This window comes from Teleopsis dalmanni, chromosome 1 (assembly GCF_002237135.1).
Source record: "Teleopsis dalmanni isolate 2A chromosome 1, ASM223713v2, whole genome shotgun sequence".
Lineage (NCBI taxonomy): Eukaryota > Metazoa > Arthropoda > Insecta > Diptera > Diopsidae > Teleopsis > Teleopsis dalmanni.
In genome coordinates this window covers 115,594,625-115,611,076 of record NC_051846.1, presented here as the reverse complement: position 1 = coordinate 115,611,076, position 16,452 = coordinate 115,594,625, and the positions used below count along the sequence as shown (strand labels likewise).

At 31.2% G+C, this 16,452-nt stretch overlaps 1 protein-coding gene across 2 annotated transcripts in view; it reads left to right on the top strand.

Moving 5' to 3' along the window:
• Positions 1-16,452, top strand: part of LOC119666297 (protein sevenless) — a 48,278-nt gene that overhangs the window by 9,758 nt on the left and 22,068 nt on the right. For both annotated transcript variants that reach the window (XM_038075578.1, XM_038075579.1), the window contains exon 2: positions 5,392-5,466. In XM_038075578.1, coding sequence (XP_037931506.1) covers positions 5,392-5,466 — 75 coding nt within the window. The remainder of the gene's footprint in view (positions 1-5,391; positions 5,467-16,452) is intronic.

Here is a 16,452-nt window from a genome sequence, read left to right as displayed (position 1 = left end):
GTTCAACACAGTGTTTAGAAAAAATAAAAACCAAATGATATTGATGTAAGCGTGTTTTACAGAGACACACATATGGTAAATACATAGATAGTGATTTTAACTGAACTTTTGTTTTTTTAATCCAATTTAATCATATGTCATTTTTATTTAAATTCTGCTTCAATTTTTTTTAGTTAAATAAATAAATAAAGTAAAAGTGTAATTGGAATCGTATTCGATTCATTTCTTCAATATTGTTTAGTATACAATACGATCACATATTCAAATTGCTTCGCCACTTGCCTCTTTTGGAATTGCAGCAACTTTTTGGGATGGCGGCCGAATAGCACATTCTGTACTTAAGTTACCTTTGAATATATTGATAAATGAAAACCATATGTGTAACAGATCGAAGACATCTGGAATGGAAAAAGTTTTCAGCAATCCATAATAATAGTATAGGATGAGTGCATTATGGCGCACAACATTTGTTAGAAACATTAGATAGAAGAATAAAGGATTTACGTGGAAATCAAGAACTTTTTGGTGGTGCTTCTGCTGACGATACAAACACATATTTGAAATCTTAATATTTGTGGAGACGTAAAGACCTTAACATAATTAATGCTTTAATATAATCTCCAAAAATTTTTGTGATTTTATACAATTCAAAGAAAAATCGATTGATAAAGTCTTTACAGGCATAGAATAGCACCCCAAAAATCATGTTCGGTTGCTTGAGAGAACAATATTGGGAGGAAAAAACAAAGATGTCGATAAAATAAATACGGCATAAAATAGCTGGAGAATTGATTACATATAAGTCAGTAGATATTGAATTTTTGAATTTCCTTGATTTACTTGGATCACCACCACACAATTTACAATTAAAAATTGAAGTACCGTCTACTATGCTTTGCAATATTAATTAACCTAAACTTTCTAACGGCACTAGACTTGCCGTGAAAAAGTTAATGAGTAATGTTGTATTCGTTCTTTTTAATCTTTTAATAATTTCCGAGAATGAAATCATGACCAATCCATTTATTTATTAACTATGTTTCATATCTCTAGACACACACGACAGTATGCACATGACACTAGTTTACATATAAGAAAGAAAAATCAAGTAAAATTTGATGACTGGCATTTCAAACATTTTTCATTATATTTTATGGACTGATATGCATTTCTAAAACCAAATTAGAACATATTGCCTAATCTTTTCGACATAAAAAGATTTTGTTATTGTTTTTTTTCTCATCTTTTCCACATCTTTAATAATTAACCAACAGAATGTTGTGTTGAAGCAAAGAATTTAGAGTACAAAGAAGCGCCACGCTCATACAAACGAAAAACCCACTTTATTTTGCTGGTGGATTTATAATTAATCCACCCAACCTCATGCAACAATGTTCGATCGAGTCACACCTCGTACGATGTTCAGTTCAAACTCATTGCAACCCACAATTGTTTTTATACGCATAGTTTTCTATTTAATAATTTATTGGTAAGAAAGCATCTTCGATTCCACTTGTTTCGAGTACGCTTACTGTTGATGTTGTTGTATAAGCGGTCAATGCCTGGCAAGCATATGGTTAAATCGAAGGTAAAGGGTCGCCGATATGTGTGGTGTCAAATTCCTTGTGTGTGGACTTATGCATTTGTTTGTAAACAATGCAATGCGCTTGGAAACAATTAGTGTATTTGAATATACACTGCGCATTCAAATATATAATCACTTATTATTATATTAATAATATGCATTGCCAATATAACTATCGCATATACATTACAATCTTTTATTTTAAATATTTGTATTTTCTACATAGGTAAAATTTCTTAATTTCCAAAACATGTTATCACGAAGAATTAAAATATTAATAATCTTGGATTTCAAAAAAAAATATAAATAATCAAACATTTAATTACAAGGAATATTTTATTTTAAATATTATTTGTATTGTCTACCTACGAAAAATTAATTACTATAACATATCAAAAAAAAATTTTAAATATTAAAAAAAATATAATGTATAAAAATAAATATATAAATCAAAATTATAAATTAAATATTATTTTTCGTAAGAAATTGCGCATAGCAGGCACTATTGACACTTCAGCGATTGCTTTAATACTGATGAGTGAACAAATTTTGCATTGTTTCCTGGAGGCATTGTTTGCTGATGTGTAATGGAGAGAGACGACTTCGTGCGCTCTCAGCGGGCGATACTGTCTAATGGCCACTTAAAGGGTCAGTTAGACGGCAGGTAACGTAAGAAATTAATTCAAAGCGAAATGCACAACCAACCAAACGTGTGTGTTTGATAGAAACGAAATTAACAAAGTACACCGTTTTTATTTATTTCGTTCCTATCAAATACACAGGTTTGGTTGTTTGTGCATTTCGCTTTGACTTAACTTCTTACGTTAACTACCGTCTAACTTCACCTTTATGCATCATTTCTGTGGCGAATGAGAGTGATTATAAGTAGTGTACATGAAAAACATTTGAACGTATTTTTTCTTGTTTTTCTATGAATGTACACTTATTGTTAAAATTATGACTCATTGCATTTCTCTGTTTCCCAATTACAGTCATTTCCATTAATCGAGGACTTGGTCGGTCGAAAATAGAGTCGTTGCAATCATTGATATACCAATATACATATATGTATCTGCGCAGATACAAGCATTTGAGTTGTTGGAGCAATATTGAAACAGCCACAAGAAGATGGTGAAGAAAAACTATTGGCAGATTTTAATAGAAATTGTACAAAGTTAGAATTTTTTTGACCATAACCCATTGATGAGTATGAATGTAAAATTCAGATCAAATGCGGTTAAGAGATTCAACATCTTAATTGTCACAATTCTAATTTTGGTATAAAATAGGCACAATTAAAGAATAATTTAGAAGAAAACTGTTGGTAAGACCTGATGTTAAGACGACATGAGAACGAAGATAAGAAATGATAATAAAGTAAATAAGAAACAGATAATAGAAATAGGATTTTACCATAAAAAGATTTTGAAAAAATATCTATATCAATTCACAGGAATATTGGTCATAGAAAATTTGAGTCTAATCTATTTCATATTGCTAAATTGATTCTTGTTCTTGTTTAGGAAAGCAACAGGGATATAGAAAAATTACAATGAAATACATATTATTAGGTTTTGGGTTGGACTCTGAATCACTTAAACGTAAAATAATGTAGGAAAAGTTGTGAGCTTGAAGAATATACATATAACTTAATAATAAAATTTATTTAACTAACTTTTTCTATATATAAAGTTAAAATATGTATTGGACCATAGTTTGGTGACAACACATACTTTTTAAATAAGTTTTGGAATAATTTAATATTAGAGTTATGATAACAAATTAGTTAGTATTGATTAAAAAACTATACTAATCAAAAATGAAGTTTTCTCATTTATAGGGAGTAATTGTTGGAATTGCTTTTACAACTCAGCAGACCATAGTGAAGAGGATACAATAGATCAAATTAATTCAAAACCAAATATTTGTATATCAAAATACAAAACTATTATAATATTCAGCTATTATATCTGAATGTATTAGGATTTCCGCTAAGGGAGCAAAATATCCAAATAATAAGAATTCTCGCTAAGGGAGCAAAATATTGCTGCCAGTTAAACCCAAATGTTAGATTTCGACTGATGATTTTATTCAAATTTTGTTCTGTTTTTATACATTTTTCTTAGAACTTTTAGTCCCTGTATAATGGAATTATTTTACTTAACATAACTTCCTTAATCTAGAATTCTTAACATTTTGTATTTAACATTAACATAGCTTTCTTAACATAACTTATTTAACATAAATTGATCTTAGCATAACTTATTTAATATAACTAATTACAATACACTACACTATATTTAAGTATACCAAACTAGCTTCTTTTAAAAGCACTCAAATACATGTAAAACATTTTTTATAAAATTCGATTGTTATATTTTGCTATCGAATGAAGAATGGCAATAACTACTTCAATTATAAAACCAAGAAAAAAGGCAGAAATTATATGAACCGATTATTCTATAAGCGACGATGGAATGTGATCCGCATTAAAAGCTTTACAAATAATGAGAGACCACCAATTCGGATTTCGGCAAAACGCACAGCAATTCCATAAGTACTGTTCGTCGATACAGAAAAGCATTTGAGAAAGTTTAGTATCGTTTAGTACCATTTAAAAACGTAAGCCATTGCAGTAGCAATCCCACAAGGTGGTGTTAATAGATCTTCACTATATACTTTATACACTCCAAATATTCAGTACTAGCGACAACTCAGTTGTGGTGGCAAATTTCACCGATAACATCGCAATACTTTATGCTAACACAAAGTTATTCACAGCAACATCAAAATTACAAAACATCTTTTCAAAACAATTGATTAGTCAACTGGCACTTACTATAAAAATCCATAAACAAAAAGGTCTTCAAGGAAATGACTTGAATATTATTACAAATAATAGAGCATATAAACATTAAAATAACATTGTAGACGTTATTGACATTGATGGATATGTGAATATCAAACAAATATCATAACACAGAAACACATAAAACTGAATATAAAAATTTATAGCGGGTACTTCTTAGAGAAACTTACTTAACCTTTCATACAAAAACATGGATACTCAAATCAATATGCGGTTCTATAACTGATATGGACATACCTGCATATATCCACAGACAACCGTCTGAAATACTACCTGACACTGTCAATGAATACTGATAAATAATCAACGGTGGTATTCATAAAGATTTTGATATACCATAAGTCAAGGACAAAATAATGAATTTAGGCAGATGATACCAATCAAATATAATGTGGCATTAGATCTTAATTCAAACTTTAAAATAAATTTACTGCCTGAATAGGAATTTATGCGAAAAACACGTCTAAAAAAGAAACTTTCTTTTGATCCAGTGTTGAATTGTATGTTTATATCCAAACTATTTCCGACTAATTCGGCCCAAGGGAAATGGTTCAAGACCTAGAAATATTGTATAGGAGAGGGTGGGTGCATTTCTAATTTTTTCTGATGTAGAGGGTATTTGACAGACGTCTACTAAAAAAAAATAAGCCAGGAAACTAAAACTTTTTTTATACCTAATAATAATGAACGTACTAATAATGAATTTGTGTATTTTTCACAACAAACCTGTTCCCACATTCATGCCAAATAATTCAGAAACACCTTGAATATAGTTGTATTTATCGTATAAAATATGTAAAATTCAGAGAAAAAAAACATAATTTAAGCTATTTTATTAAACCTGTCGAAATTGGTCATTTATATCTTAATATTATCTTTGCATAAATTTTACAAAATTTAAATAAAAATTATTTGATTTGATTGTTTTGTTTTTTAGAGCAATTTATTCGTTGACGAGTTTGGCAGAACATGCGGAATTGATGACAAAAGTTCGATTTGTTTTTCATCGAGGGTAAGTTATATTATAAAAATAATCATTTTAACGTTTTCACGAATTTAGAGAACATATTGAACTTTTTATGTACAATCGCATAATTTTCGTTATAATATATTGAACATATAGCGATATTCTTCTTTAGTTAAGTACTGGTGAAGTTCTAGTTTTCTAGAAAAAAAAAATATTCAACATATTACAGATATGACAGTATTAACACAGTCTAGGATGTCTTCTGGTAATTGTTGCTCTGTAGCTGTGGTACCTAACTCTGTTCGGGTAATTTTCTATAAGATTTGTAAACCTGATTACTCCCAGCCCGCCTTTTTGAAATAGAAAAATGTTGTAAGACATACTTGCTACAATATCTTCCTAGAAAGCGTTTAAAGCGTATTACTCCTGTCTACCCAAGTTTAAATATTTAAACTTTTAAGGTGTAGCACCTTTTTTGAATTTAAAAAAAAGTACTGTCTTCTTGACTTTGATCTCGTGCGTATTGTCTTTCCCAAACATTTAATTTTATTTTATTTGAATCCTTGTTTTTAATGATGTTTGCTTAGTAAAAATAATTTTAAGAATAATTCTTTACATGTGTTTTTAATCAAAAATTATAATATTGGTACGAATTTAATCATGTAAGCAATGGAACGAATAAAAATAATTTGATTATGTCAGTTGATATCTTAAGTTAGTTAGAAGTATTTTAGTTGAGTTGTGTTTCCTAAATTTGCTCCGAGTAAAATATAAGTATTTTAATACTACTCATAAAATAAAGCACATAGTTTCTCTTATCAAGAAGTTTATTTCATTTTTACAAAATCCTGTGATTCGGACGTGCACGAATTACAGGCGATTACGTAACAATATCATCCATTTAGTGAAAAACGAGTTATTAACCCTAGTTTTCGTCGGCTTTTGTTCGACATAGGTAAGATAGTTTTGTCAATACATACATTATGTACTTCAACATATACTATATATAGGTATATTTTTTTTTGAATTCTTTGTTTTGCAGTGGTAAATTTTACCAGAATGTAGAGAGAAGTTTTACATAACCTACAAAATTAATCAAAATATAGTGTTTTTGCAGGCTAATTGGTCAAATTTTTGTTATTGTCAAAAATAGAAAAAAAAAGAAAAAAAACTATAATTTATTTATTTACTTTAGACTAACTAAAGACAGCATCAGGAAACTAAAAATTATATTAAAATACCAATCAACGTTCATATTAATACATAGTGATGGACAAAAGCTGAGTCTGTACTCAAAACCATACATGTTTATGCAGTGATCAAACAAAATCGAAAGCACTTGCAACGTATAAATGTGCGGCAAAGTACTTGACTTCTTTTCGCACATTTTTCAGGATACTAATGTGCAAAAATAAAAGTCAAGTACGGCTTTGGGTCAGCTGGTGAAGGTGCACTGACTCTGAGCTTCAAATTTGGCAAGACGCGGGTTCGATTCCTGGCACTTGCAGTCTCAAAAAAATACAAATTATTTACGAATAATTAAATACAAGAATTATTTCTAAGACCACTGATGATGGGTATTTGGCAATACTCGACACAGCTGTATGGTCAACCAAAAATTCAATTAGTTAAAATAATATGAAATGAATTTTTGTTGTTGAAGTTCACTACTGTTGGAAAAACCTCTTTATGTATTAACTTTAAACAATATATTCTGAAGTTTAATATCCACTATGTACAGTTACTAATCAATTTCAATTGACCAGAATAATAACTTATTCTGGAGTTTCTAATAATGGTTGAGCCATGTATTGACTCAGGTGAAAAATATTTTGTATTGCAATATAAATGGTCACATGCTTAACGTAATTATATGCACGAATCATTATAATATTTATAACTCATTTTCAAATTATTTTCTACTTATTTTCAAGTATTTGAAATCAAAAGCAATTCGGCTTTTGATTCTCAAATGCGTCGATTCTTTGAAGCCACGATTCTTTAAAATTTGTGAAGTATACAAAACTTAATTTAAGTTGCCTCTATTTCCACTTGTAATTACGGTTTTATGGTAATATGTTAATAAGCTTTTTAAATAACATTAATAACATTAATAACTTTTACAATAACCACATGGAATAAAACCATATTGACAGCTAATTTATTAACAAAAATCAACTCCCAAAACAAAATAGAAAACAACAGATATAGTTCGAGGCTGATTGACATCAAGCCTTTTTGCTTTTACTACTTTTAAAATAAAACAGCTGGTAGAGACAGCTGACATCAATAAATCTATCAAAAACACAAAGTATAAGAAGACTTCTCAACTTAGCCCTTCCAAAATTTGTCTCCAAAAACATTAGACCGGTCAAGAGGAAAACTTTGTGTTTATTTTCTGTTATTGCTTTAGCGTGCAAATTTGACAAAAAATGAAAATACCATACATATGTATTTTTAGCTGAAAGGAAAGAGTACAATATTTGTTTACCTATATTTTGTGTTTTGCTAAATTTTATTTTGGAGATATTTTAGAACCCTGCGTAGTCGGAATTCAGTTACACATTTACATCGTTTAAAAAGATATCACTAGCATCAATATAAAAACTGTTTCTCTGTTTCAATTGATTAAAGTACGGATTAAAATATAACATATACAGCGATAGTCAAAAGTATTTACACAAAACTTTAATTTCATTTTCTTCTTCTTAATTGATGAATTTTTTTTAATTTTTTTATGCTTATTTAATTAATATAATTAATATTTAGTCACACCACTTTTGGCTTCAATAACTGCTGTAACCTAGCTGGAATTGATTTAATCAAGTTGCGTATCAATTTGTACCGAATTTCCTTGATTTTAATTATGGTATCACTATGTTTAGTATTTTTATCAATAGTTCTTTGCTATTTTATGAAGCCTCAAGCATTTTCAATGACATTAAGATCAGGACTCTGTGAAGACCATAGAAAAACAGTATGATTTAACTCTTTTAAAAATTGGTTAAGAGTACATCCTTTATGATATGGTGCATTGTCATGTTGTAGAATCCAGTTATTAATTGGAAAGTGTCTATTTTCTGACGTAAAGGCATGGCTATTTAAAATACCAATATTACCGATTTGATTTAAGGTGCCATTTTCCGATACCAAATCTCCAAATGCATAGCACGATAGACATTCCCAAAACATAACCGTGCCACCTTCAAATCTATTAAGTAGCTGCCGTGCTTTATTCTTTTGGCGTTATCCTAAATGCATGGAGCGAACCTTAAAATTGAAATCCAGACTCATCTGTCCATAACACATTATAACAAAACTATATTGGTTTCTTAAAATATTTCAAATCAAATGAGAGAATATTTGATAGGGACGATAGAGTAATATTGACTCTTTTGTGCACCACATAGGTATTGATATTAGCATCTTTCAACATACGATTTAGTGTAGCATCACTAATTATCTTGCCAGTCAATTTTTCCGCTCATGCTGCAATTTTGGCAAGACTTTTTGTAGGATTTTCTACGACTGCTCCTATTAATCTTCTGCATTCCCTTTGATTCATGGGAGGTCTGCGACCAGTTTTCTTCAAAATTTTTAAATTTCGGCGTATGTTCTTATTTTAACTACATTTTACACCGTTTACATGAAATTTTGCATAACTTTATTAAGTTCGTCGCCGAAATCTTACTCTTATATTAGGTACCAACCTCAGATCGAATTTCAACTGATAATTCCTTGATTTTTACCATTTTCCTGAATAATTTCTGAAATTTTAAAATTTATGATATTTATGTAATTTGTGACAAAAGCTAACAACTGCACTTTCTTAAAGCAAATCCCAGAATAAATGCTAATTTGCATTGTGTAAATACTTTCGTTGTGTAAATACTTTTGACTATGGCTGTATGTGCTTTAATATTGTAGTTGTTTCTTGTAAGAATTTATTTTTCATGCTTAAACCATGAAATTTACGAATGAGAAGGCAGGTATCCTTTCGTTACAACCTACGCTCGCATCATATCTTACACCGATATGAGTGAACCTCAAAAGTGGTGTGAAAAATATATAACAAAATTATAATACCCAATTGATTAACCCAGTGTTCATTAATAATACTCACCACGAAAATTGCTGGCGAGCGTGTACATCCTTCCATATTAACGATCTATTCGGTACTGACTACAAAATTCGCTTTACGAATTAGTAAGAATTAAATTTTTGTAGGAATTTTTGCTCGCAGGTAATGCTTATTTATAAACACAAATTTCTACAATTTCTAACAAAAAACAATATATATTAAATAAATTTTAGAATGTTATATTTATTGAACTTAGTAAGGCTATATACTTAGTAATTGTTTTCTGAAAAAAAAGCACAATAGATTGTAATAACAGTTTTGATATGTCTAACACTAATTTACTATTATAAAAATTAATGGGTTCTATTTTTCAGTACAAAATTATATTTATAAAGTTTTATTTATTAATGTCATATAAGTTTAAATTTCGTTATATAATACCGACAACATCATATTTAGATGGAAAACATTATCAACATGAGATTAAGTAAAATTCAATTTGAAAACATTTTTTCCAATTTCAAGCTAAATAGATTTGTATTGTTTCCCACATATTAACATATATGAAGCCCTTCTAAACTACTTTCCGCATATGAGGAATGTCCAAATAGCCAAGAAAAATGCATAAATAATTGCGTAACACACAAAATTACGATCGAAACTACATTTTACATAATTATACGTTAATGTTAATCAAACCCATTTAATTTAATAATAATTAAATTATATGTAATATATACTTATATTTATTTACGAGTCTTTATATATCTGTCTAAATGAAAATTTGTTAAGTAGTTGAAAAAAGTTACGCGGCAGCCCTGAAAGAGCATAAAGAGCGTAAAAGTGGCATAAGTGTGGTTTAATCAAACTTATTTCAAATGTGTGACAAAAATTTTATAAAAAATTAATTTTCTTAAGCACATAAGCATAAAATAAATTTTTCTTAGTTTTGATCGAGGTGGACGGAGTTTCCATTCTATAAAACATATTCTCTGCATTTACATTTCCATTCTATAAATAATCTTCTTTGGCTAGGACCTTGCATATAAACAAGTTCAACGGCAGGATTCACAAAACAACAATATTTTTGTTTTACTATATTTTGCATTTATTGAGAAATGCCAAATTTCAATAGTAAAGATAACCAAACAGAAATCAAACACAGTATCTACACATTATTTGATAGCTCATTCATTTTTTTTTGTCTGTTTCCCAATTAATAATGATTTATTTTAATAATTTATTCTGTATAATTTTATTTTATTTTATTTTATTTTATTTTATTTTATTTTATTTTATTTTATTTTATTTTATTTTATTTTACTTTATTTCATTTTATTTTATTTTATTTTATTTTATTTTATTTTATTTTATTATATATTTAATTTAATTAAGAATAATTTTCATCAATCCTATTTAATTTTCTTTAGAATATGTTTGTTAAAATCTCAAGCCAATGCTGTCCCAGGATTAAGAATTTCGATAAGTGGTGTTCCTGACAAAATGAGTTCTTATTTTGTAATAGACGCTATAAATGTGCTGTAATATAAAAAATCAGCAACAAATTCTGATGCAGTATTATCACCTCCTGCCCGTATAACTAAAAGTATTGCACCAACATCCATACTAGTCATCAGAAAGTTAACATAGGTCAACTTCTAGTGCCCTACTAGATCATCGTTATAATGCCGTATTATGCGACAGTTTTGCGGCACTAACTGAAACTAACGAAAAAATTTTTTACTTCTCCAACAATAGCACCGTTTACCAATTAACCTTTAATATTTAACCTGTATGAACATAGCTATAAATCTATTATTTTCATTATATCCCGACCCGTATGTGAAAATATTATACATACATGGAATGCAAACAGCATTAGGCAACACAGGCTAGAGATATCTTATTTTATCTCCCAAGCAAATATAGACGGAAATATAATTATAGACGTGTTCCTTTGAAAAAGCATATAGAAGTTCTGAAATATTAGTAAGAAAACACATACGGTGTTTACATTACGAACTTTCCTGGTGGAAATCAAAATACACAATTTTGATTTCGTCACTGAAATGCTGTTTGATCGCTTGAACATTTTGCAGCGAACAAACATACAAACAAGCGTATAATGTAATACAGAGGGTTGAATGTATGATTGAAGTCGGGCTTTTGTCAGCCTTACTCGACTCACATATAGGTTTGAACTGAACATCATAGCAGTTGTGAATCGATCGAACATTGTTGCATGAGGTTAGGTGGATTTATTATAAATCCACCAGCAAAATAAAGTGGGTATTTCGTTTGTACGAGCGTGGCGCTTCCTTGTACTATAGATTCTTTGGGCGTATCTCGGGAAAAAATTTTGTGATTTTTTTCCTAGGAGATATTGTAACGACACTTTTGGTGACGTTCAAAAATTTTTAGTTTTTGCTGGGGTATCCTCAGCCGTCGTCCAGAGTCGTGACAATATATTTATAATTTTGCCGAGACGTTGGTTTTAGAAGAAAACAGAACGTGATTTATATGTATAAATTATATATAAAACTTTATTTATTTCATAAAACTTATGATTAACAAAGTTTAATTAAAATTCATTGGAAACATTTCTAATAATAAATAAAAAAAATTATGTTGATGCCAAAATTTCCCACTTCTCCATATACTACTTGTTAAAAGAATCTTAGCAAAACCCGTGTGACTTCTTAAGCCCCTCTTCTGTTGTTAAAAAAATAAACAAAACGTTTCCTCCGTGCTGTAAAAAACTATTTGACCGAATAAGCCAGGTTAAAAAAAATATATAATATAAGACAGGAAAGGAATTTTACACTACGTTTGACTCAAAGAACCAGATTTGTGGCACAATGTGCCAGATGACCAATAGGCCAGTGTACTTGTTTCAGGAAAAGTAAAATTTCAAGTTTGGTAAAATTTACCAGAAGGCCCAATGAGCCAGAGTACTTGCTCTTTCACTTGTCGCAAACCAAGTCCCCGATTATATAAAATGTGCCTCCTTTTATATTGAGCATACCGAAGCTTTTTGGTGTAGCGTACCGGTATTCTTTGCTGTACTTGACTTCGCCGTGAAGTTGAACTTTGTGTTCTACTGTTTTCTCACTTCTTCTGCTTCGCCGTGATTTTTAGTACTTTTACTACGCGCCGTGTTTCTTTCGTGTGTGTTTTGTTTTCCTTTAACTTATATTATATTATTAAAAAATAAAGTGTATTAATACTGCAAAACAAGGTATTAAATATGCATATATATTTTGTGAATTTAATATTATCTAAATGTGAACAGAAAAGAAATATTAAAAGAAATAAAATTGATGTTGGCGTGCTTAGTTTTGTTTTGTTGTGTTTTGTTTACGCATATAAAAATAAAATTGGACAACCAAAAATGTTAAACTGTTTTGTGTTTTTGTTTTTCGTTTACGCAGATAAACTAAAATTGAACAACCACGAGTGTTAAATTGTTTTGTGTTTTGTTTTATTTATATATAATTGAAAAAAATAGACATTTGTTAAAATTTAAACATGTTTCGCCAATAATTGTTCATTGTTGTTGCGTTTATAAGTGTTCCATTCATAAAAGTTTTAACCAAACGTTAATTTTGTTTTCGTATATTTTTAGAATTTGCACATTGCATGTAGCGATGCCCGCGGTGCATTGGCATCGAGGATCACAGGTAATGTCCATGATATTTCAAAATAAATATTTTAATTCAATTTTATATTTTCCAGTTAAGTCGCCTTCAGTTATTTTCAAGTGAGTTGTTAGATATATTATGTGTAGTGGTGGCGGTTATTTAACACACAGACTGTGTTTTTCTCTGCTTCTTGTTTTATGTAGCACAGAAATTTACTTTGTAAATTTGTGTCGTTACATTTCCCTCCTTCTTCAGAACAGAAATTAAACTAAAACTTTATTTTAATGACACGTTGATGACCCCTCTTCGGCTAATTTGCACTTGATATTTCTGATTTTCCATTTATCCCTTATTTTCCATATGATACATGCTAATACTTGTGTTACTAATATTCCTTTTAGAACGAGGCTCGATTTCTCTTTCTAATCTTTGGACACTTGAAAATCTTTAAATACTCATCTTGGTTTTTGACCTGATGACGGTTATCCTTTCGTTTAAATGTACCTAGACGTTGTGTGAAAATCTCTGGCTTGTTTCCTTTTGTGCTTGGTTTGATGACGTTCAATTTCTCTTGTGGTGACCATGGTTCTTGTCGACTGTCATGCTTGACTATACCCTTTGCTTGAGTTCCTTGGCTTGGTAGTTCCGTGTTAAGTTTACTATCTGAAACATTGATAACTAATGGACCTAATGAGTTCGTAAGTTGTACATGACGATTATCCGATACTGGCTGTATTATAGTAGAATTCCTCTGTAGCGATGTAGTTGATGACGAAGATGATGGTTGACCAGATTGGTGATTATCTCTTGGTGGTGCTTCTCGTGGTGACTGTGGCTGATTAACCGAAGATGGCGGCTGTGGCTCAAGTTCTTTTGGTTGTAACGATGATTTGAAATTACCTTGCGAATGACTCTGTGACGTTTGCGATGATGATTTAAAATTACCTTGTGAATGCCCCTGTGGCGTTTGCGATGATGATTTAAAATTACCTTGTGAATGCCCCTGTGGCGTTTGCGATGATGATTTAAAATTACCTTGTGAATGCCCCTGTGGCTTTTGCGATGATGATTTAAAATTACCTTGTGAATGCCCCTGTGGTGTTTGCGATGATGATTTAAAATTACCTTGTGAATGCCCCTGTGGCTTTTGCGCTGATGATTTTGAACTTGTAGAAGTTGGTAGTACTGGATGATTGACATGTGATGACTCCGGTACTATCATTAAACGTTGTGGCAGTGCTGGACGTGATGATAAGTCATGCTCTTCGATTTGATGCTTTTGCTCTCGTGGTTGCGTATTCTGATTGTAGTTAACTAGCGACTGTTGTGCATATGCTTGTTGATAACCTACTTCTGGACTTTCCCTATGAGACGTTGAAATCTGTGGAGGAGTTACGATGCATTTATGAATTGCCTCCTTTTGTGGTTTTCCCTGTAGTGGTACTGAGTGTGGTTGTGCGTCTAGCACCTGTGGACTTTCTTCGACGGGTTGTGGTTCTTTTCGCGTTACATCCTGTGCCTTTAATCCAATCAATGATGAAATCAGTGGGTTTTCTTTAAACTGTTGTGTTTGTGCTTCTCGCACCTGGGGATTTACTTCGACGGGCATAATGGTGTGTAACTTCTGTTGTGGTTGGACTTTCGGACTTTCTTTGATGAGTTTCGAACAATGTAGATGTTGTGGTTCCTGCATATTTCCTTGCGATGTTACTGAGAGTTGAGCTAGATTACTTTGACGTTGCATGCTTGGTATCATGGTTGACTTGGATAATAATGGTGTCGTTGCCGTTTTAATGGTGTTTATTCGTATTGTTGTTTGCTTAACTTTGAAACTACTCTGTTGTTGGTAACTTTTCTTGTTTTGTGGTCCATGTGGCTCCAGATTCACACTGTAATCAACGTGCTGCCCTGTTCTTGTAGTTGGCATACATTTCGTGGTATTTGGTAATGACGTCGCTTCTGAGTGTTTACTTATCAGGCGATGACTGATCGCTTCCTGTACCTGACTTCGACTTGTTTTAACTCGCTCTGTACGAAGTTCTGCTAATCTTTCGTAATAATCAGATGGAAGGAAAAATTTTAAAAAGTCTGCCTTGAAGCTTGACCAAAGGGTCCAACGTTCATTGTTGTTACGGTACCACATCGCTGCCCAATCTTTAAGGAGTATGGTCATCATCCTTGGGACTATATTTAAGTCGATGTCATAGATTTCTGATAGCTCTTCTATTCTTTCCACGAAGCCTAATGGATTTCCTTTGCCGTCATAACGTACTGACCAGTCAGCTATTTGGTCAAGGCTTTCAATATACGAAGGCATTGTATATTAATTCCTCTCGTGACTTTGATCAAGACCTTCCCTTGTGATGATGCACTGCTCTGTTTGTCGAACGAACTCTTTCACTATTCCTGTTTTAAAGATTCGCAATTCTAAGCCGTGGCTTCCGATTTCCCTGTACCTGTGTTCTAATGACTTTCCTAGTTAACCGTTTGTCCACTGTTCTCCATGTTCCTATCGTGTTCTTTTCTAAAACAAAATCCCTGTTCAACGTTCGTTCTTTTCTAAAACAACGTCCCTGTTCAACGTTCGTTCTTTTCTAAAACCAGGTCCCTGCTCAACGTTCGTTCTTTTCTAAAACCAGGTCCCTGTTCAACGTTCGTTCTTTTCTAAACAACGTCCCTGTTCAACGTTCGTTCTTTTCTAAAACCAGGTCCCTGCTCGGGCGCCAATTGTAACGACACTTTTGGTGACGTTCAAAAATTTTTAGTTTTTGCTGGGGTATCCTCAGCCGTCGTCCAGAGTCGTGACAATATATTTATAATTTTGCCGAGACGTTGGTTTTAGAAGAAAACAGAACGTGATTTATATGTATATAACTTTATTATTTCATAAACTTATGATTAACAAAGTTTAATTAAAATTCATTGGAAACATTTCTAATAATAAAAAAATTATGTTGATGCCAAAATTTCCCACTTCTCCATATATTCCTTGTTAAAAGAATCTTAGCAAAACCCGTGTGACTTCTTAAGCCCCTCTTCTGTTGTTAAAAAAATAAACAAAACGTTTCCTCCGTGCTGTAAAAAACTATTTGACCGAATAAGCCAGGTTAAAAAAATATACATATAAGACAGGAAAGGAATTTTACACTATGTTTGGCTCAAAGAACCAGATTTGTGGCACAATGTGCCAGATGACCAATAGGCCAGTGTACTTGTTTCAGGAAAAGTAAAATTTCAAGTTTGGTAAAATTTACCAGAAGGCCCAATGAGCCAGAGTACTTGCTCTTTCACTTGTCGCAAACCAAGTCC